At 37.4% G+C, this 21103-nt stretch overlaps 1 protein-coding gene across 2 annotated transcripts in view; it reads right to left on the bottom strand.

Moving 5' to 3' along the window:
- RABGAP1 (RAB GTPase activating protein 1) overlaps nucleotides 1-21103 on the bottom strand; it is a 165839-nt gene that overhangs the window by 103379 nt on the left and 41357 nt on the right. For both annotated transcript variants that reach the window (XR_001511510.2, XM_015543029.2), the window contains 6 exons: nucleotides 19583-19757; nucleotides 18851-19008; nucleotides 12702-12812; nucleotides 11985-12051; nucleotides 5060-5162; nucleotides 3994-4163 (listed from right to left, as the gene is read on the bottom strand). Coding sequence is in view for 1 of the 2 variants with exons in the window: in XM_015543029.2 (XP_015398515.2) it covers nucleotides 3994-4163; nucleotides 5060-5162; nucleotides 11985-12051; nucleotides 12702-12812; nucleotides 18851-19008; nucleotides 19583-19757 (784 nt within the window). In the remaining variant the exon portion in view is untranslated. The remainder of the gene's footprint in view (nucleotides 1-3993; nucleotides 4164-5059; nucleotides 5163-11984; nucleotides 12052-12701; nucleotides 12813-18850; nucleotides 19009-19582; nucleotides 19758-21103) is intronic.

The following is a 21103-nucleotide window of genomic DNA, read 5'->3' as shown; positions in this document are numbered from 1 at the left end:
ACTAAAATTATTATAGAATTAATTTCTGTTTATCATCTCTAACTCTACAAACTTAAGAATCATCCCTACTCCCTAAACTTTTAAAATGATACCTGTAAATTGTTTCTTTCTGAAGTGTTCTTCCTCTTGGGCTGATCCACTAATATCAATGTTGTTCTGACTTCATGATTTAGAATTTTTTATTCTTCCTCTGTCCCACTAAGGTTCCACAGTCCTCTGAATAATAGCTAAAATGTATGAAGAACATACTATGTGCCAAGGGTGTTGTACGGTTTCTCACTTAATGTCATAATAACACTATGAGCAAGATTAAAACACTGCCATTTGACAGTTGAGTAAACAGGCTCACAGAGTTGGTGGTACTTCCTCAAAGTCATAAAGCTAGTTAGTGGTAAAATCAATATACTCTGACTCCAGAGCTGATAACATTATGCTAATTCTTTTCTGCTGCCACAGTGAAGACCTGGGAAAACAGTGCTAGGACCCAGGTTTACTTTCTGTCTCCTAAGAAAACACTGAAGAGAAATCTCTATTCCTGTGCTGTTTGCCACCTTTTTCTAACTATAACCAAAAGGACTAACTTGGAATACACTGCAACCAAAATATTTATCGCTATCAAAAAGTACATTCAAGGGACGCCTGGGTGGCTCAGTCGGTTAAGCCTCCGACTTCAGCTAAGGTCATGATCTCACAGTTTGTGAGTTTTGAGCCCCATGTTGGGCTCTGTGCTGACAGCTCAGAGCCTGTAGCCTGCTTTGGATTCTGTATCTCCTTATTTCTCTGCCCTTCCCCACTAGTACTCTGTCTCTCCTTTCTCAAAAATAAATAAAAACATTAAAAAAAAAATTTTTTAAGTACATTCAATTAAATTGACAAGCAATGTTAGAATTTTGTAAAACAGAAGATTGAACATGTAAATAAAATCAAGTCAACAAATATTTACTGAGAACTACTAGGTTTTAGATGCTTGGGATAAATCAGTGAACAAGGCAAATCAGGAATGCTGCCTTAGTAGAGGTTTCTAACAGGAAAAACAGATAATAAGCAAAATAAAATTAAGTATATTATATGGTATATATTGGAAGTTAAAAGTCTTGTACAAAATTTAAAATATGTATATTAGCATGGGGGTGGGGGTGACTGGCAGCACCACCGGAAGAGTGGACAAACTGCAGTGTTAAATGTGGCAGTCATGAAATGTTAAGATGTAAATCTGAGCAAAAACTTAAAGATAAGGACTTGAAGGAGGCGAATAACAGCAAGTGGGAAAAGGGGGAAGACCATTTTAGGCAGAAGAGATAGTTAGTAGCAAAGGCCCTAAGCACATGGTTAGAGCCAAGGAAGCAAACAAGACCAGTAAGAGAGAAATTAGTTTATGATCTAAACAGCAGCAGACTGGAAAGGGTCTTATAAGAACACCGTAAGGACTCTAGTTTTTATAGAGTAAAATAGGTTTAAAGGGTTACAAGCAGAAAAATGACCTGATTTTATCTTAGGCTGCTATATTGAGAACATATCAAAAGGAGGGAAAACAAAGAAACAGGGAGATGAGTGAAGATGCTACTCAGTAACTCAGGTAAAAGTGATGATTCAGATGTGAGGTTAACATAATCTAAATGGTAAGAAGTAGCCATATTTAGATATGTTTTGAAAGTAAAATAGTAAATAGAATTTCCTGACAGAGTGGATATGGGTATAAAAAATAAAAGTAAGGGGTGCCTGAGTGGCTCAGTCAGTTAAGCACCAGACTTCAGCTCAGGTCATGATCTCGCGGTCTGTGAGTTTGAGCCCCGCGTCAGGTTCTGTGCTGACAGCTCAGAGCCAGGAGCCTGCTCAGGATTCTGTGTCTCCCTCTCTCTCTGCCCCTCCCCTGCTTGCGCTCTGTCTCTCTCTCTCTCTCGCAAAAAATAGATAAACATTAAAAAAATTTTATGAATAATCAAAAGATATAAAAATAAAAAAAATAAAAGTAAAATTCTTGGCCTAAGTAATAATTAGGAGAAGATATCCATGAACTGAAATAGTAAAGACAGACAAGTAAAGTATTTTGGGGGTTGGGAGGTGAAATAATGCTATCTTCTTGGACATGGTAAATTGGAGATGTCCTGAAAGTGACAGTGAAAGAGGGATAAGAAGGCAGGAGTGATCACCTGTATCATATTCTGCTGACAGGCCAAGGAAGATGAAAACTCAGACTGATCACAGATTTAGCAATTTAGGTCACTATGAACTTGCTTTTTTTCAATAAGTTTTGATACAAAGGAAAGCAAAAAAGGGAGAAGTAGTGGGGCAACTGAAGTCAAGAGAAGCTAAAAGAAGGAAACAGTTCACCTGCTGCCCACCACAGGAAAAAGAGAATGGAATTTGACTTTGACCAAATTAAATGACAGATTTTTTTCTTAAACTAAGAGACCACAACATAACAGACCATAACAATCTATTACTGAAAATGTCTACTACACAATACAAAATTACTAGACAAAGAAAAAGGAAAATGTGACTCACCAGACATTAGAATCAGCAGTTAAGAATTTTTAAAGAATATTATAAACATGCTCAAGGATGTAAGAGAAAATCTGCTTAAAAGAACAAAGAAATCTCATAAGAAAGTATAAAAAAAGCAAATGGACATATAAGATCTGAAATGTAAAAAAATTCATTGAATGGGCTTAACAGCAAACTGGGGATGATAAAAAAAAGGGGGGGGAGGGGCAAACCAACTTTAAGATAGAGCAAAACAGAGTCTCCTATACCCGAAGAAAACAGAAAAAATAAATAAATTAAAAAACAAAAAACAAAAAACAAAAAACAAAACAGAGATCTGTGGGATAATATCAAAAGGACTAAAATATATGTAACTTGAATCCTATGAGAGAAAAGAGAGATGGGGCCAGATAAAAGGTTGAAAGACCAAATTTCCCTCAAAACTGGTAAACAAAACAAAACATAAATTTAAAAATTCAAGAAGCTCAGCAAATCCCAAGGAAGATAAGAAAGAATAAAACACCTGACACATCATATTTAAATGTCTGAAAACCAAAGATAAAAAAAAATCTTAAAAGCAGCCAGAAAAAAATGACTCATCACATACAGAGGAACAATATAAATGCATTCTGACTTCACATCAAAAACAATGAGAGCCAGAAGATGGTGGGATGACATCTTCACAGTGCTGAAAAAAAAAATGTCAACACAGAATCCTACAGCCAGTGAAAATATCCCACTGGAATGCAAGTGAAATAAAAACATTTTCAGATAAAGAAGTTCTTCTGTGAAATCTTGCCATTTGCAACAATGTGGATGGAACTGGAGGGTATTATGCCAAGCAAAATAAGTCAGAGACAGGTATCACATGATTTCACTCATATGTGGAATGTGAGAAACTTAACAGATGATCATAGGGGAAGGGTAGGAAAAATAAGATAAAAACAGAAAGGGGCAAACCATAAAAGACTCTTAAATACAGAGAACAAACTGAGGATTGATAGGGATGGGGGAAATGGTGATGATGGGGGAAATGGTGATGATGGGGGAAATGGTGATGATGGGGGAAATGGTGATGATGGGCATTAAGCAGTGCACTTGTTGAGGTGAGCACTGTGTTATACGTAGGTGATGAATCACTGGGTTCTACTCTTGAAGCCAAGACTACACTGCATGTTGACTAACTTGAGAATAAGTACATTTTAAAAAAGGAAGTTCCTCTACGAGTTATGCCTTTAGTAGATCAGCACTAAAAGAAATGCTAAAGTAAGGTCTTTGGATTGAAGGCAAGTGAAATCGGACAGAAATTTGGTTCTTCAGGAAGAACTGAAGAGCAAAAAAAATGATAAATAGGTGGGTAAAAATAAAAGGCAATTTTTCCTCTTAGTATGTTTAAAATACATGTGACTGCTTAAAGATCTAGGGGACAGCATAATGATAAATCAGCTTCAAAAACAGTTTCTCCTTTCTTATCTACTCCCCTCCCATAGTTACAAAAAAGAATAGTACCTGTTTTAGTTTCAAAAAGAAATTTTCAGTGGTACTACGTTTGCTGAAGGGCCAGAATAATCTCTCATTAGGTGAGCAAACACGGACTTTTGTCTCTATGAGAAATCGAACAGGCTCCTGTACTTCTGTTATTACCAAATCAACAGCTGTGGTCATAAATAGCACTTTATCTAGAAAGAGAGGGGAAAAGCAAATAAAAAAATGGAAATACATTTGCTCATACAATTATTGTTAAATCACTTTTGTAACAAACTTTCAAGATACCTTAAAGTAATACATCAATTAAATACAAATCTAAAATAATCACATAAATTACTGTTTTGAAAATTCTTTTTCTGTATTGAGAATTCTTTGCTTGGGTACACTCCTTGGAACTAGTGACAGCATTAGATACTTTAAAGTTTATGAAACATACTGTCAGATTGTTTTGTAAAAGTGCATACGGCCTATTCATGCCACTCTTACCCATACAGGGGATTCTCAATTTCTAAAATCTTGGTTGATTTATCCATTTACCTATAGTGCTGTGAATAACAAGAAAAAATGAAGGGGAAAATAAATGCTCAATAAGAGGCACTACAAGGTTACATTTTTCAGGACAGAATATTATACAGCCACTAAATGACATTCATGAGGAGGATGAAACACCTTGAGCACAGAATATCTGAAAATCTACATAAAAAATTGGTCACAGTGGTCCCCTTGGGACGGGGCCCTGAGGACCGTGGTAGACTTCTACTTTTCCTTACATATCCTTTTAATTTTTAACCGTATATGCACATATTATCGCTACAAAAATAAATAAAACTTAGAATTTTGTATACAAATAAATACATAAGTAGAAAAAAAGCAGGAAGGGGAAAAATTAAGGGGGGGAAATAAGTGGGGAAAAATGATACTTTGTTTACAGTTAAATTTCATAACAACCTCAAAGACCTATACAAATTCTTTGGTTTCACTACAATTAAAAAAAAAACACTGGATATTTGTGAAATAAGTGGTCCTAAGGTTTGGGTATCTTCTTGGGACTAAAATTTCTGTTCATGGTGTCAGCAATCTGCATCACCTTTAGGAGTTTCTTCATTTACAACTTGAAAAGGCAGAGATTTTGGATTCCAACTCCCAGTGATGACATAGGACTTTCCATCAGAACTTTTGCCCATAGATTCCTGAAGAAAAGAATAAAAACAAACATAAATGCCAAAATAAGTCAACTGCTAACTGCCATTTTGCTGCCTTTAGAAAATAGAGAAATTGCAAAAATATAGTATGAAAAAGGGTCAGATATTTTTTAAAAAGGTAGAAATATATGTGAATGACACTAATTACAGTTAAAATTAAAGATGTGCCAACTGTTTATATAATTGTTCCTGAAAGTTATAAAGTAAATGCTTGTAGATCGTATCAAATTGTACAAACATCAGAGAAACTTAACCACCTAAATCTATGCTGAATTCTGTTGTCAAGTGAATAATTATCACATAAATTTTAGTTTTGAAAATAAAGATTTTCACATAAAAGCAACAATACTAATACCACCGACTTTTATAAAATTCACAGTAGTTTGTAAACACTTCTCTCACGAATTTTCTGACTCCCACTTCAACCCTAAATTATAAACAAGGATTATTCACTATTATACAGTCAAGAAACCAAGGTTAAGACTAAATGGGTCTAAGACCAGACTAGTAAATAGCAATTCAGAAATAAGGAAATACCCTTATCTTTGTTTACTGCTATTATAGCTCACAAGAACACTTTGATAAACGTGCTTTAACACCAAATTCAGGCTGAGATAAAGTGAAAACATTATCAAGGAAATAGTATATTACCTTAAAAAAAAAAAAAAAAAAGATGTGGGAGTCACAAGGCAGCAGCCTGTGTAGGGGGCGGGGCTCACACCCACTTTGAGGAACAACAAGCCCATGCGGACTGGGCGGAGAACGCCACACCTCAAACTCTGACTTGGACAGAGCTCATGGCTTTAGCACTTGTGGGGTGCCTGTTTCTCTGGAAGGCCTCCTCCAGGACAGAAAGACAGGGTACAAAGAGGAAGATGGCGGCGTAGGAGGACGCTGGGCTCACCTCGTCCTGCTGATCACTTAGATTCCACCCACATCTGCCTAAATAACCCAGAAAACCGCCAGAAGACTAGCAGAATGGACTCTCCAGAGCCAAGCGTAGACAAGAGGCCCCCGGAAGAGGGCAGGAAGGGCACAGAGTCGGTGCGCGCTACACGGACTGGCAGGAGGGAGCCGGGCGGTGGAGGGGCAGCCCACCTGGCAAGGCAGAGCCCCCAAGTCTGGCTTGCAAAAGCAGAGGGGCCAGATGGAGTGAGTTCTGACATCCAGTGGCACTTAACATCTGGAATGTTATAAGTCAAGAGCTCTGCTCGGAGAGCAGGAGGGCAAGAAGACACCGGGAGGGAGAGATGTTGAGCCCCGGAAGACAGAGCTCAGCTCAGCGGGGAACAAAGGTGCTAGGAAGCGCCATCTCCCTCGCCATCCCCAGCCAAAATCCCAAAGGAAACCAGTTCCCTTCACGGAACTTGCTTGCACCCGTAAACACCCAACGCTGTGCTTCTGTGGATCCATCCCTCCAACGGGTCTGCCCCCCCCTCCCGGTGCCACAGGGCACCTCCCGCAGCAGACCACCAAAGGCAAAGTGAGCTGAGCCTACCCCTCCCCGCCCTGTGCAACTTGCGGATCCACCCTGGCTGATATGCCAGATCCCACAGAAGCAGCACCACAAGCCTGGCAGTGTGCAAGTAGCCCAGACAGGGGCCACACCACTCCACAGTGAGTCCTGCCCCTGGGAGAGGGGAAGATAAGGTACACACCAGTCTGACTGTGGCCCCAGCGGTGGGCTGGGGGCAGACATTGGGTCTGACTGCGGCCCTGCCAACCAACACAAGTTACTCCAGACAGCATAGGGGAAGTGCCCTGCAGTTCCGTGCCACCCCAGAGACTATCCAAAATGACAAAAAGAAGAACTCTCCTCAAAAGAAACTCCAGGAAGAAGCAACAGCTAACGAATTGATCAAAAACAACTTAAGCAATATAACAGAACAAGAATTTAGAATAATAGTCATAAAATTAATCACTGGGCTTGAAAAAAGCATACAAGACAGCAGAGAATCTATTGCTACAGAGATCAAGGGACTAAGAAATAGTCATGAGGAGCTAAAAAATGTTATAAGTGAGGTGCAAAATAAAATGGAGGCGACCACAGCTTGGAATGAAGAGGCAGAGGAGAGAATAGGTGAATTAGAAGATAAAATTATGGAAAAAGAGGACACGGAGAAAAAGAGAGATAAAAAAATCCAGTAGTATGAGGGGAGAATTAGATAACTAAGTGATGCGATGAAACACAATAATATACGTATAACAGGGATTCCACAGGAGGAAGAAAGAAAGGTGCTGAAGATGTACTTGAAGAAATCATAGCTGAGAACTTCCCTGATCTGGGGAAGGAAAAAGGCATTGAAATCCAACAGGCACAGAGAACTCCCTTCAGACGTAACTTGAATCGATCTTCTGAACAACATATCATAGTGAAACTGGCAAAATACAAGGATAAAGAGAAAATTCTGAAAGCAGCTAGGGATAAACATGCTCTAACATATAAAGGGAGACCGGTAAGACGAGTGGCACACCTATCTACTGAAACTTGGCAGGCCAGAAAGCAATGGCAGGAAATCTTCAATGTGATAAACAGAAAAAATATGCAGCTGAGAATCCTTTATCCAGCAAGTCTGTCATTCAGAATAGAAGGAGAGATAAAGGTTTTCCCAAACAAACAAAAACTGAAGGAATTCATCACCACTAAACCAGCCCTACAAGAGATCCTAAGGGGGATTCTGTGAGTGAAATGTTGCAAGGACCACAAAGTACCAGAGACATCACTACAAGCATGAAACCTACAGACATCACAATGACTCCAAACCCATATCTTTCTATAATAACACTAAACGTAAATGGACTAAATGTGCCAACCAAAAGACATAGGGTATCAGAATTGATAAAAAAAAAAAAACAAGATCCATCTATTTGCTGTCTACAAGAGACTCATTTTAGACCTGAGGACACCTTCAGATTGAAAGTGAGGGGATGGAGAACTATCTATCATGCCACTGGAAGTCAAAAGAAAGCTGGAGTAGCCATACTTATATCAGACAAACTAGACTTTCAATTAAAGGCTGTAACAAGACATGAAGAAGGGAATTATATAATAACTACAGGGTCTATCCATCAGGAAGAGCTAACAATTATAAATGTCTATGTGCCAAATACGGGAGCCCCCAAATATATAAAACAATCAATCACAAACATAAGCAACTTTATTGATAAGAATGTGGTAATTGCAGGGGACTTTAATACTCCACTTACAACAATGGATAGATCATCTAGACACAGGATCAATAAAGAAACAAGGGCCCTGAATGATACATTGGATCAGATGGACTTAACAGATATATTTAGAACTCTGCATCCCAAAGCAACAGAATATACTTTCTTCTCGAGTGCACATGGAACATTCTCCAAGATAGATCACCTGCTGGGTCACAAAACAGCCCTTCATAAGTATACAAGAATTGAGATCATACCATGCACACTTTCAGACCACAATGCTATGAAGCTTGAAATCAACCACAGGAAAAAGTCTGGAAAACCTCCAAAAGCATGGAGGTTAAAGAACACCCTACTAAAGAATGAATGGGTCAACCAGGCAATTGGAGAAGAAATTTAAAAATATATGGAAACAAATGAAAATGAAAATACAACAATCCAAACGCTTTGGGATGCAGCAAAGGCAGTCCTGAGAGGAAAATACATTGAAATCCAGGCCTATCTCAAGAAACAAGAAAAATCCCAAATACAAAATCTAACAGCACACCTAAAGGAAATAGAAGCAGAACAGCAAAGACACCCGAAACCCTGCAGAAGAAGAGAAATAATAAAGATCAGAGCAGAAATAAACAATACAGAATCCAAAAAAACTGGAGAGCAGATCAATGAAACCAAGAGGTGGTTTTTTGAAAAAATAAACAAAATTGATAAGCCTCTAGCCAGGCTTCTCAAAAAGAAAAGGGAGATGACCCAAATAGATAAAGTCATGAATGAAAATGGAATTATTACAACCAATCCCTCAGAAATACAAGCAATTATCAGAATACTATGAAAAATTATATGCCAACAAACTGAACAACCTGGAAGAAATGGACAAATTCCTAAACACCCACACACTCCCAAAACTCAAACAGGAAGAAATAGAAAGCCTGAACAGACCCATAACCAGCGAAGAAATTGAATCAGTTATCAAAAATCTCCCAACAGAGTCCAGGACCAGATGGCTTCCCAGGGGAATTCTACCAGACATTTAAAGCAGAGATAATACCTATCCTTCTCAAGCTGTTCCAAAAAATAGAAAGGGAAGGAAAACTTCCACACTCATTCTATGAAGCCAGCATTCCTTTGATTCCGAAACCAGAGACCCAGCAAAAAAGAGAACTACAGGCCAATATCCCTGATGAATATGGATGCAAAAATTCTCACCAACATACTAGCAAATCGAATTCAACAGCATATAAAAAGAATTATTCACCATGATCAAGTGGGATTCATTCCTGGACCGCAGGGCTGGTTCAACATTCGCAAATCAATCAATGTGATACATCACATTAATAAAAGAAAAGATAAGAAACATATGATCCTGTCAATCGATGCAGAAAAAGCATTTGACAAAATTCAGCATCCTTTCTTAATAAAAACCCTTGAGAAAGTCGGGATGAAGGAACATACTTAAACATCACAAAAGGCATTTATGAAAAGCCCACAGCTAATATCATCCTCAATGGGGAAAAACAGAGCTTTCTCCCTGAGATCAGGAACATGACAGGGATGTCCACTCTCACTGCTGTTGTTTAATATAGTGTTGGAAGTTCCAGCATCAGCAATCAGACAACAAAAGAAAATCAAAGGCATCAAAATTGGCAATGAAGTCAAGTTTCACTTTTTGCAGATGACATATTATACATGGAAAACCCAATAACATCCACCAAAAGTCTGCTAGAACTGACACATGAATTCAGCAAAGTTGCAGGATACAAAATCAATGTACAGCAATCAGTTGCATTCTTATACACTAATAATGAAGCAACAGAAAGACAAAGAAACTGATCCCATTCACAATTTAAACCAAGAAGCATAAAATACCTAGGAATAAACCTAACCAAAGATGAAAAAGATATGTATGCTCAAAACTATAGAAAGCTTATGAAGGAAATTGAAGAAGATATAAAGAAATGGAAAAACATTCCGTGCTCGTGGATTGGAAGAATAAATATTGTTAAAATGTCAATACTACCCAACGCTATCTACACATTCAATGCAATCCCAATCAAAATTGCACCAGCATTCTTCTCGAAGCTAGAACAAGCAATTCTAAAATTTGTATGGAACCACAAAAGGCCCCGAATAGCCAAAGTAATTTTGAAGAAGAAGACCAAAGCAGGAGGTATCACAATCCCAGACTTTAGCCTCTACTACAAAGCTGTAATCATCAAGACAGCATGGTATTGGCACAAAAACAGGCACATAGACCAATGGAATAGAACAGAAACCCCAGAGCTAGACCCACAAAAATATGGCAACTAATCTTTGACAAAGCAGGAAAGAATATCCAGTGGAAAAAAGACAGTCTCTTTAACAAATGGTGCTGGGAGAACTGGACAGCAACATGCAGAAGGATGAAACTAGACCACTTACACCATTCACAAAAACAAACTCAAAATGGATAAAGGACCCGAATGTGAGACAGGAAACCATCAAAACCCTAGAGGAGAAAGCAGGAAAAAAACCTCTCTGACCTCAGCCGCAGCAATTTCTTACTTGACACATCCCCAAAGGCAAGGGAATTAAAAGCAAAAATGAACTGTTGGGACCTCATGAAGATAAAAAGCCTCTGCACTGCAAAGGAAACAAACAATCAACAAAACTAAAAGGCAACCAACGGAATGAGAAAAGATATTTGCAAATGACATATCAGACAAAGAGCTAGTATCCAAAATCTATAAAGAGCTCATCAAACTCCACACCTGAAAAACAAATAATCCAGTGAAGAAATGGGCAGAAAGCATGAATAGACACTTCTCTAAAGAAGACATCCGGATGGCCAACAGGCACATGAAAAGATGCTCAACGTCGCTCCTCATCAGGGAAATACAAATCAAAGCCACACTCAGATACCACCTCATGCCACTCAGAGTGGCTAAAATGAACAAATCAGGAGACTATAGATGCTGGAGAGGATGTGGAGAAACAGGAACCCTCTTGTACTGTTGGTGGGAATGCAAACTGGTGCACCTGCTCTGGCAAACAGTGTGGAGGTTCCTCAAAAAATTAAAAGTAGATCTACCCTATGACCCAGGAGTAGCACTGCTAGGAATTTACCCAAGGGATACAGGAGTGCTGATGCATAGGGGCACTTTTACCCCAATGTTTCTAGCAGCACTTTCAACAATAGCCAAATTATGGAAAGAGCTTAAATGTCCATCAACTGATGGATGAAGAAATTGTGGTTTACATACACAATGGAATACTACATGGCAATAAGAAAGAATGAAATATGGCCTTTTGTAGCAATGTGGATGGAACTGGAGTGTTATGCTAAGTGAAATAAGTCATACAGAGAAAGACAGATACCATATGTTTTACTCTCATGTGGATCCTGAGAAAGTTAACAGAAGACCATGGGGGAGGGGAAGGAAAAAAAAAGTTAGAGAGGGAGGGAGCCAAAACATAAGAGACTCTTAAACACTGAGAACAAACTGAGGGTTGATGGGGGGGTGGCAGGGGGGAGGGGGGTTGATGGGTATTGAGGAGGGCACCTTTTGGGATGAGCACTGGGTGTTGTATGGAAACCAATTTGGCAATAAATTTCATATTTAAAAAATAAAAATAAAAATTTTTTTTAAAAAAAGCAATCCTTACCAAATCTAACAAGTGCATGTCACTATTTCGTACATCTTTTCCTGGGCTAAGGAGAAGACCAAAACACCTGCCAAAAAAAGAGAAGAGACATAAATTTGGAAAAAAAATAACACAAACAAGATGCTTAAATTAGGTCACCTAAAATTCTTCTTGATGGATAAAGGACACATTAAAATTATTAATAAATTAACTACTGCCCAAATAATCCTTAATTCTTGAATTTACATAAACAAATTCTGCTTGGCTTTTATTATCACACAGTTGAAGTCAGCATATTAGCTGCAGATTTATGGGAGATAAGTCAAAGTGAATGAAATATTCACTTCAATAACCAAAAGAATTCCCTAGAGAATAACATATTTTTCATATATATGGGAATATATATATATATAGGTGTGTGTGTTTTGTTTTGTTTTTTTTTTAAAGAAAGAGAGAGAGAGAGAGCGAGAGAGAGAGAGCGAGCACACGCGCAGGACAGAAAAGCGGAGGGAGATAGAGAATCTCGACCAGGCTCCACGTTCAGCACAGAGTCCAGCACTGGGCTCAATCCCATGACTCTGGGATCATGACCTGAGCTGAATTCAAGAGCTGGATGCTCAACCGACTGAGACACCCAGGCACCCTGCAAATACATTTTTGAATATAGTATATGGTTACTCCACTAGACTGATAAAAACTAGAATTTATATTTAAGCTGAATTTACTAAAAATGTTTACCTTTCAATGGCAAGTTCTTTATTAGTTGTTTGTTGCACATAGATGACAATCTTTTTATCAGTTCCTTGGCGAAGTTTAAAGCATTGTCTGTCCTTCTCCTTAGGAACTGCACTGTAGGACAACATGTTTCATTAATTTTGCAAAGTATTTTCTTATGACATATACTAGAACAACTTCTCTTGAATCTAGGATTCTTTTCTGTGCCTGGTTTTCAAATCATAACAGAAATTTAAAGCTCATCATCTGCCTCTTAATGTGAAAATATTACCATTACTGTATGTAATCCGCTAAACAATGTATTTAAGCTAGAAAAAACGCTTATGCTCCCTAAAATGTGTCTTTAGTTTTTTTAATTTTCTGTTGCTGTAAAAATTAAGTTAGATATTTGTAAAGCCCTTAGCATAGCATCTAGCACAGACACTCAAAAAAACATTAGTTTCTTTTCAGTTTAGTCAGGTTTTTTTTATAAATAATTATTGCCTTATTTGTTTAAATAAAGAAAAAATACCTAATCATGGAGTCTTTGAATTTCAAAACAAGGTGCCTTCAAAAAATAACAGAGATATAAGATATGGCCAAAAAGTAAGCTGTTGCCTAACACTTCCCTCAAGCAGTGATAACACTGTAAACATGTGCAGGCATTATAAAAACAATACTAATGATACAGTTAAACATTACTTTAAGAAAAAAGTTGAAAATATTCTTAAAATTAGAGTTTACCAAAATAATCTCCTACTCTCTCACACACCACCTGCTCTAGCTCCTTTGTTCTCAAAGGCAAACATCTGCCTATGGCAATCAGCCAACATGCAGCAAATATAAATTATGTCTTAGTGCTATACAACTCAAAAAAAAATGGCAGCAGAACCATTAGAAGATATTAGAAAAGGCTACATGAGAGTTCTGAGTACCTACTCAAACTAAAAAGTGGCTCTGAAGAAATAAAATTAGTTTGAAGACCATCTGCACTTACACAGTAACTAACTCAAAAACACTGCATGAAACAGATTAGAAAATCAAAGAACCTTATCAAAGGAGTCTAGAAATGACAAACATCTGCAAAGAAAAACTCCATACCAAACTGTTAAAAGTATTTGTGGTTGACAGAAATTTCACCTATAAGGATATAGACAGGTTATCAATTTTCAACTGACAACAGATACACTAGTGTTTATGTTCTGTGCGTGCTGACACAGAAATACACATAATCCCACCTTTCAGCAGTATTTAAAAAGACAAAAGATATACAGTTGCTTCCGGCGTCCTAAGGCTGAAGTGCAAGGAAAAACTATATTAACAGGAAGCAGAGTGGAGACTGTTAAGCAGTGGAAGTTCGTTTCATTACTGTCAGGGACTCTAGATTAAATTTCTTCCTTTTCTTTTTTTTTTTTAATGTTTATTTTTGAGACTGAGAGAGGAGAGAGGTGAGGGAGAGAAATAGCAGGGGAGGGGCAGAGAGAGAGGGAGTCACAGAATTCCAAGCAGGCTCCAGGCTCTGAGGTGTCAGCCTGATGTGGAGCTTAAACTTGTGAACCCCGAGATCATGACCTGAGCCGAAATGGGTGGCTTAACCAACCGTGCCACCCAGGCGCCCCTGGATTGTATTTCTAGTATTGTCATTATATCACTGAATGGATCCACCCAAATAATTTCACATTTACTTCCTACTGTATAAATTACAATACTGAGGTCCAGGCTTAACTTCTCTGGGTTTCTTTACCCATAAAACAAGGAATATATTAAATACCCAGCATATCTAATAGGGTTAGGTGGTAGATTAAATGAGACAAAAAAGTGCTTTGAATGGTATAAGTGAAAATGCTCCATCTTCCCAAGGGCTAAATGGAAAGTAGATTTCTAATTTTAATTAACGTAAGAAGCATACTTTTTCAGGGACGAAAAGAAGAGCACTAATTCTTGCCACAGCACTTTATGTATATTTATGTTATAGTAAAACCACAGTTTATGTTGTGCTATGGTTACTTATATATACTGTTATTTTTTGGATAGGTGCTAAATCATATGGGTGCACTATTATATTATGTTTTTAGTGAAATATAACTGACATACAACATTATGTTAACTTGAGGTGTACAACATAATGTTTCGATACTTAATATTATGAAATGCATCATACTTTAATCATGCTATTTTGGTTAACATTCAATTTCCACTTTTTAATTTTGTTATTATATATAGTGTTAAGAGGAGCAACCATCTTGATAATTCTCTCTGTATCTCAGTGATTATTTCTGCAGATAAATTCTGTAGATATTACAGAATCACTGGTTTAAAAAAATTTGCATTCAGCAAGTTCAATCTGATAAAGAACTTCTCAACAAGTTCATTATAATAAGGCTACACAACACTCTTTTCTACTATAAACTACAAATTCAATAAAATCACATTAACAAAAACAGAACAAAGCCCCAACAAATGTGAAGAGCAAAATGACCATCCAGAAATTTTCTATATAGCATTTCCATATAGTATTTCCTTGGTATGAGGGTGAATAGAACAGGGATGACTGATCTACCTTGAACATGCCTGAGTTCAGAAGGAAGAAAACTAGTCCTAACGGTTCTGAGAGAGCTTAGAAATTGTTTCTATTTGTAATTGAAATTTACAAACAGGATCTACATAAATATCTTTACTGAAGAAAAAAAAATGCAGTTTAAAGAAACTTTTGTTCCTTAAAATGGAAAATAACTATTACAAAGTTCGTAGATTATAATTTCCACTTCCTAGGGTAGGTATGCATTCGGTGGGAAGCAGCACATCCCAGTGTTGGTTGCTGTGAGAGCAGAAACACAGCTGATGGCAAGGCACACACCACAGCAAAGTCTCATACTTCAGTGAACAAATCAAAGGTGAAGCTGCACGGTACACTAAATTTGCCACCAGATGGCAGGATAGTTCCAAAAGTCTGCAGGGAGACCAAGCGTTATCCAAAACAAATGAACCAGCCATTGTGCTTTCTAATTTAAAAGCAAACTAGTAGAAAATCATTCATATTTTGATGTAATTCCATTTTACTCATTTTATGAGGTAGTCAAGGAGGAAAGAGACTTTAATATGCAGCAATCAATTATGATCCAGGAAGCACCCAATGTGTGATACGGGTTATGGAGGGAAAAGAAAAATCAATCATCTTGTGACCACAGTATTTTAAAGTTAGAAAGGACTTTAGAATCTAGCCACCTCATTTTATAGATAAGGTAACCACTGCCAGGAGATATAAAGAAACTTGGAAAAGGCCACAGTGTTAATAGTAACAATAATTAAACTAAAGTTTTTATTTCTGTCCCAGAGTTCTTTTCACTACCAAGAATTATCATTATACCTAAAACCCCAAGCCAGTTATTTCTGACCCTATCTGCAAGGTTAAGACTTCAGACACACATACCTCATTTCTTCTCTTCCAATGTATACAGATAAACTATAATAGTAAAACTTGATTTCAACAGCCTTAAGATCTTTAGATTATTAAAACAAAGTAACCAGCCAATAAGACCAAAAAACCCAGCAAAACAAAAGCAGCTACAAATCCAGCAGGCTTAGCTTCTGTCATATTTCACATCAGCAGTCTAAAAGAACATGGTAATAGGACATATTTTCCCACATGAAAGAATTTTTTTTAATAGCTTCAAAATTCTTCAAATATTGTCTCTGGAAAAGCGAAATTAAGAAAACAGTCCCATTTACAACTGCACCAAAAATAATAAAATACCTAGGAATAAACTTAACCAAAGAGGTGAAAGCCCTGTACTCTGAGGACAACACAAATAACTGGAAAGACATTCCACGCTCATGGACTGAGAGAACAAATGTTAACATGTCCATACTGTCCAGAGCAATCTACAGATTTAATTCAGTCTCTACCAAAATACCAACATTTTTTACAGAACTAGAAAAATTAGTCCTAAATTTTGTATGGCATCACAACAGACTCTGAATAGCCAGCACAGTCTTGAAAAATAAGAACAAGGGGAGCCTGCATGGATCAGTCGGTTAAGTATCTGCCTCTTGATTTCAGCTCAGGTCATGATCTCACAGTTCCTGAGATCTAGCCCTGCTCAATCTATTTGGGATCTGCTTGGGATTCTCTCTCTCTGTCCCGATCCCCGCTCACACGCGTGTGCTCTTGCTCTCTCAAAATTTACATTTGAAAAAAGAAAAAGAACAGAAGTGAAGGTATCATAATCCCAGATTTCAAGATACACTATAAAGCTGCAGTAAGCAAAACAGTGTGGTACTGGCACAAAAACAGACACATAGATCAATGGAACAGAATAGAGAGCCCAGAAATAAACCCACAATTATATGGTCAATTAATCTTTGACAAAGGAGGAATGAATATACAATGGGAAAAAGACAGTCTCTTCAACAAATCATGCTGGGAAGATTGGACAGCAACATGTGAAAGAATGAAACTGGACCACTTTCTTACACCATACACAAAAACATACTCAAAATGGATTAAAGATCTAAATGTGAGACCTAAAACCATAAAAATCCTAGGTGACAGCACAGGCAGTAACTTCTCTGACACAGGGCCACAGCAATATTTTTCTAGATATGCCTCCTGAGGCAAGGGAAACAAAAGCGAAAATAAACTATTGGGACTACATCAAAATAAAAAGCTTCTGCACAGCAAAGGAAACAATCAACAAAACTAAAAGACAACCTCGTGAACTGGAGAAGATATTTGCAAATGACATATATCCAATAAAGGTTTAGTATCCAAAATATTTAAAGAACTTATACAACTCAACACCCAAAAAGCAAATAATCCAATTTAAAAATGGGTAGAAGACATAAAAAGAAATGACATACAGGTGGCCAACAAACATATGATAAGATGCTCAACATAACTAATCATCGGGGAAATGCAAATCAAAACCACAATGAGATCATCTCACACATGTCAGAATGGCTAGTATCAAAAAAGACAAGAAATATCAAGTGCTGGCGAGGATATGGAGAAAAAGGAACCCTTGTGAATAGTTTGTAGGAATGCAAACTGGTACAGCCACTATGGAAAACCGTATGGAGGTTCTTCAAAAAATTAAAAATAGAATTACCAAATGATCCAGTAATTCCACTACTGGGTATTTACACGTAGAATATGAAAACATTAATTAAAAAAGATATAGGCACTCCTATGTTTACTGCAGCATTATTTACAACAGCCCAATTATGGATGCAGGCCAAGTGTCCATCAATAGATGAATGGACAAAGAAGATGTAGGGTGTGTATATGTATGTATACATATGTGCATGTGTGCATATATGTGCGTGTGTTGTGTATACAATACATACACAACACACACACACATTCATTCTATGGTATATTACTCAGCCAAAAAAAAAAAAAGAAAGAATGAAAAGAAAGAAATCAGTCTTTCTCTCACTGACATATCTCACTTAAGCATTATACCCTCTAGATCCATCCATGTTGTTACAAATGGCAAGATCTCATTCTTTTTTATGGCTGAGTACTATTCTAACATATATATGTATAAATATACACATGTATACCACCTTATATACATGCATGTATGTATACACCATTTTATGTGTGTATATGTACATATATATACACCACCTCTTCTTTATCCATTCAACCTATTGATAGACACTTGGGCTGTTTCCAAAATTAGAGAAAGAAAAATACCATATGATTTCACTCCTATGTGGAATTTAAGAAGCAAAACAAACAAAGAAAAAAAAGTGACAAACGAAAAATCAGACTCAAACTATAGAGAGCAAAATGATGGTTACCAGTGGAGTGGTGGCTGGCAGTGGGATGGGGGAGCTGGGAATGGGTCAAATAGGTGAAGGGAATTAAGAGAACACCTATTGTGATGAGCACTGACGGAGTAATATACAGAATTTTTGAATCTCTATATTGTACACCTGAAACATAACACTGTATATTAATTATACTGGAATTAAAATCTAAAACATTTTTAATAGTAAAAAATCTTTCCTCTGCAAATCTATTTTTTTCTTTATCACTTACAATATAAAAAACTCTACCTATAAAAGCAGTCATTTTATACTATGAAAGTTATATGACATTCGTGAACCACAAATGATGTAGCATTTTAATACACACTTTAAAAAAATAGAATAAAATACCCTACCTAAAATAACCTTTACCATCATCTTCTTTTATTTCTAAAGACACAGAGAATGTAAAGATGTCACTGTCAGGAGTTTGGGGTGCAGCAGCTGCTGAAAGTGGGGTCTGCTTGGCAGAACGGCGGAAGGCAGTAGCAAAACTGTAAAGTATCCGGCTGACCTACAACAGATGTGTTAGGCTGTTATCACAAGAAATAAAATACTTTTATTAAGGCTGAAGGTTACCTGCTTTGTGTATGTGTGGGGAGGGGGAGTAATACATCTTTCCCCCATTGATTTCTTTTGCTAAGTTATCATAACTTGTTAGGCCTAGAAAGCAAACAACATTAAAATGAGAAGGGGTTTTTAAAAAAGAAGTGATTGTGAACAAGAGAAATCCAACTGAAAAATAATTTCCTAAATTGTTAGAGATGATCTGAATATCTTTATTATAAAAAATAATCCTACAAAATTAGCTTTAAAAGAACAGTTTGTTAATGTGTGACTGCTGAAACCAATTTGCCCATTTAAGCCAATCAAGAAGCAGCCCTGGTCTCTGACACTCTCAGCAAGAAGACTATGGTTCCCCAAACTTCTAGTTTCTTTATATTTCAGCCCATCAGGCTGGAATAAATAAAACATTAGCACAGAATTTCATTTGGCTTTTAAGTGACCATAATAAACACTACAATAACTTCAACACAGTGAGGGTACAGGTGAAGTTTCATTTGCAGACAGTTCTCGTAAGGACTTACAGCTTCTTGTATTTCGCACCGGAAGACGTGTATTCTGAAGAGCTCTGCATTGTAATGACTTTCAGTGAAAGCAAAACAGTCACTCTCAGGAGTTCCATCATGCCCTCTGACACAGAACAGGATTTTGTAGATAGGGTAGTTTGCTATTTCAGTGTTTGTCTGAGGATCTAAGAGTCTGGTTAAAAAAAAGATATAAAGAGCTTAGAGGGATTATGGACTATTTTCACTGTTATCCATATTATGATTCAAGACTCCCCTTTCTATCAAGATCATATAAACCATTTTTGGTATGCTAATTATATTAATTTTTAGTCTTGATAAATAAGTCATATGTGGATTACTGAAGTTATTAATACATAATTCCACAGTACTAAAACCTATATAATCTTATACTTTTAGAGAGGCAATCAGAAAGACATAAACAATAAGTACATGTTTCTTATATAGTCTGTATGTAAATAAAGACTAGATCAATGGGTAAATTAGAGTACCAAAATGAATCATTAAAGCTGTGCTTTTCATTACCTCCTAAAAAATAACCTAATCTTCTTTCTTATTTAAAAAAATAGGGGTGCCTAGGTGGCTCAGTCGGTTAAGCAACCGACTTCAGCTCAGGTCATGATCTCACGTTCCATGAGTTCGAGTCCCACATCGGGCCTGCTTCTGATTCTGTATCTCACTCTCTCTCTGCCCCTCCCCTGCTCATGCTGTCTCTCAAAAATAAACAAACATGAGAAAAAATTAAAATAAAATAAAACAAAATAAAATAAAAAACTGGGGCGCCTGAGTGGCTCAGTCGGTTAAATGTTCGACTTTGGCTCAGGTCCTTGAGTTTGAGCTCCACGTCGGGCTCTGTGCTGACAGCTCAGAGCCTGGAGCCTGCTTTGGATTCTGTGTCTCCCTGTCTCTCGCTGCCCCTTTCCTGCTCACATTCTCTCTCTCTTTCAAAAATAAACATTAAAAAAAAAATTTTTTTTTAAAGAATAAAAAACTGGGGTGCCTGGGTGGGTCAGTTGGTTAAGCATCCAACCTCGGCTTGGGTCATGATTTCATGGTTCAGGGGTTCAAGCCCCACATCAGGCTCTGTGCTGATAGCTCAGAGCCTAGAGCCTGGAGCCTGCTTTGGATTCTGTGTCTCCCTCTCTCTCTGTCCCTCCCCTGCTTATACTCTGTCTCCCTTTTTCTCAAAAATAAAATAAACATTAAAAAAAAAAAAAGAATAAAAAACCTGCTGTGCTGGGGCACCTGCCTGGGTGGTTCAGTGGGTTAGGTGTCCAACTCTTGGTTTCAGCTCAGGTCATGATCTTGCGGTTTTGTCAGTGCGAGCCCTGTGTCAGGCTCTGCACTGACAGCATGGAGCCTGCTTGGGATTCTCTCTCTCTCCTTTTCTCTCTGCCCCTCCTCCACTCGTATCGCCTGTCTCTCTCAAAATAAATAAATAAACTTAACAAAAAAAAAAAAAAAACTGATGTGCTTTCTCATAATGAAACATGTTCTTCTGATTCATGGCAAATAAGAGAG

This window comes from Panthera tigris, chromosome D4 (assembly GCF_018350195.1).
Source record: "Panthera tigris isolate Pti1 chromosome D4, P.tigris_Pti1_mat1.1, whole genome shotgun sequence".
Classification (NCBI taxonomy): domain Eukaryota; kingdom Metazoa; phylum Chordata; class Mammalia; order Carnivora; family Felidae; genus Panthera; species Panthera tigris.
The sequence above is the reverse complement of the archived record's forward strand: the minus strand, read 5'-3'. Positions and strand labels throughout refer to the sequence as shown.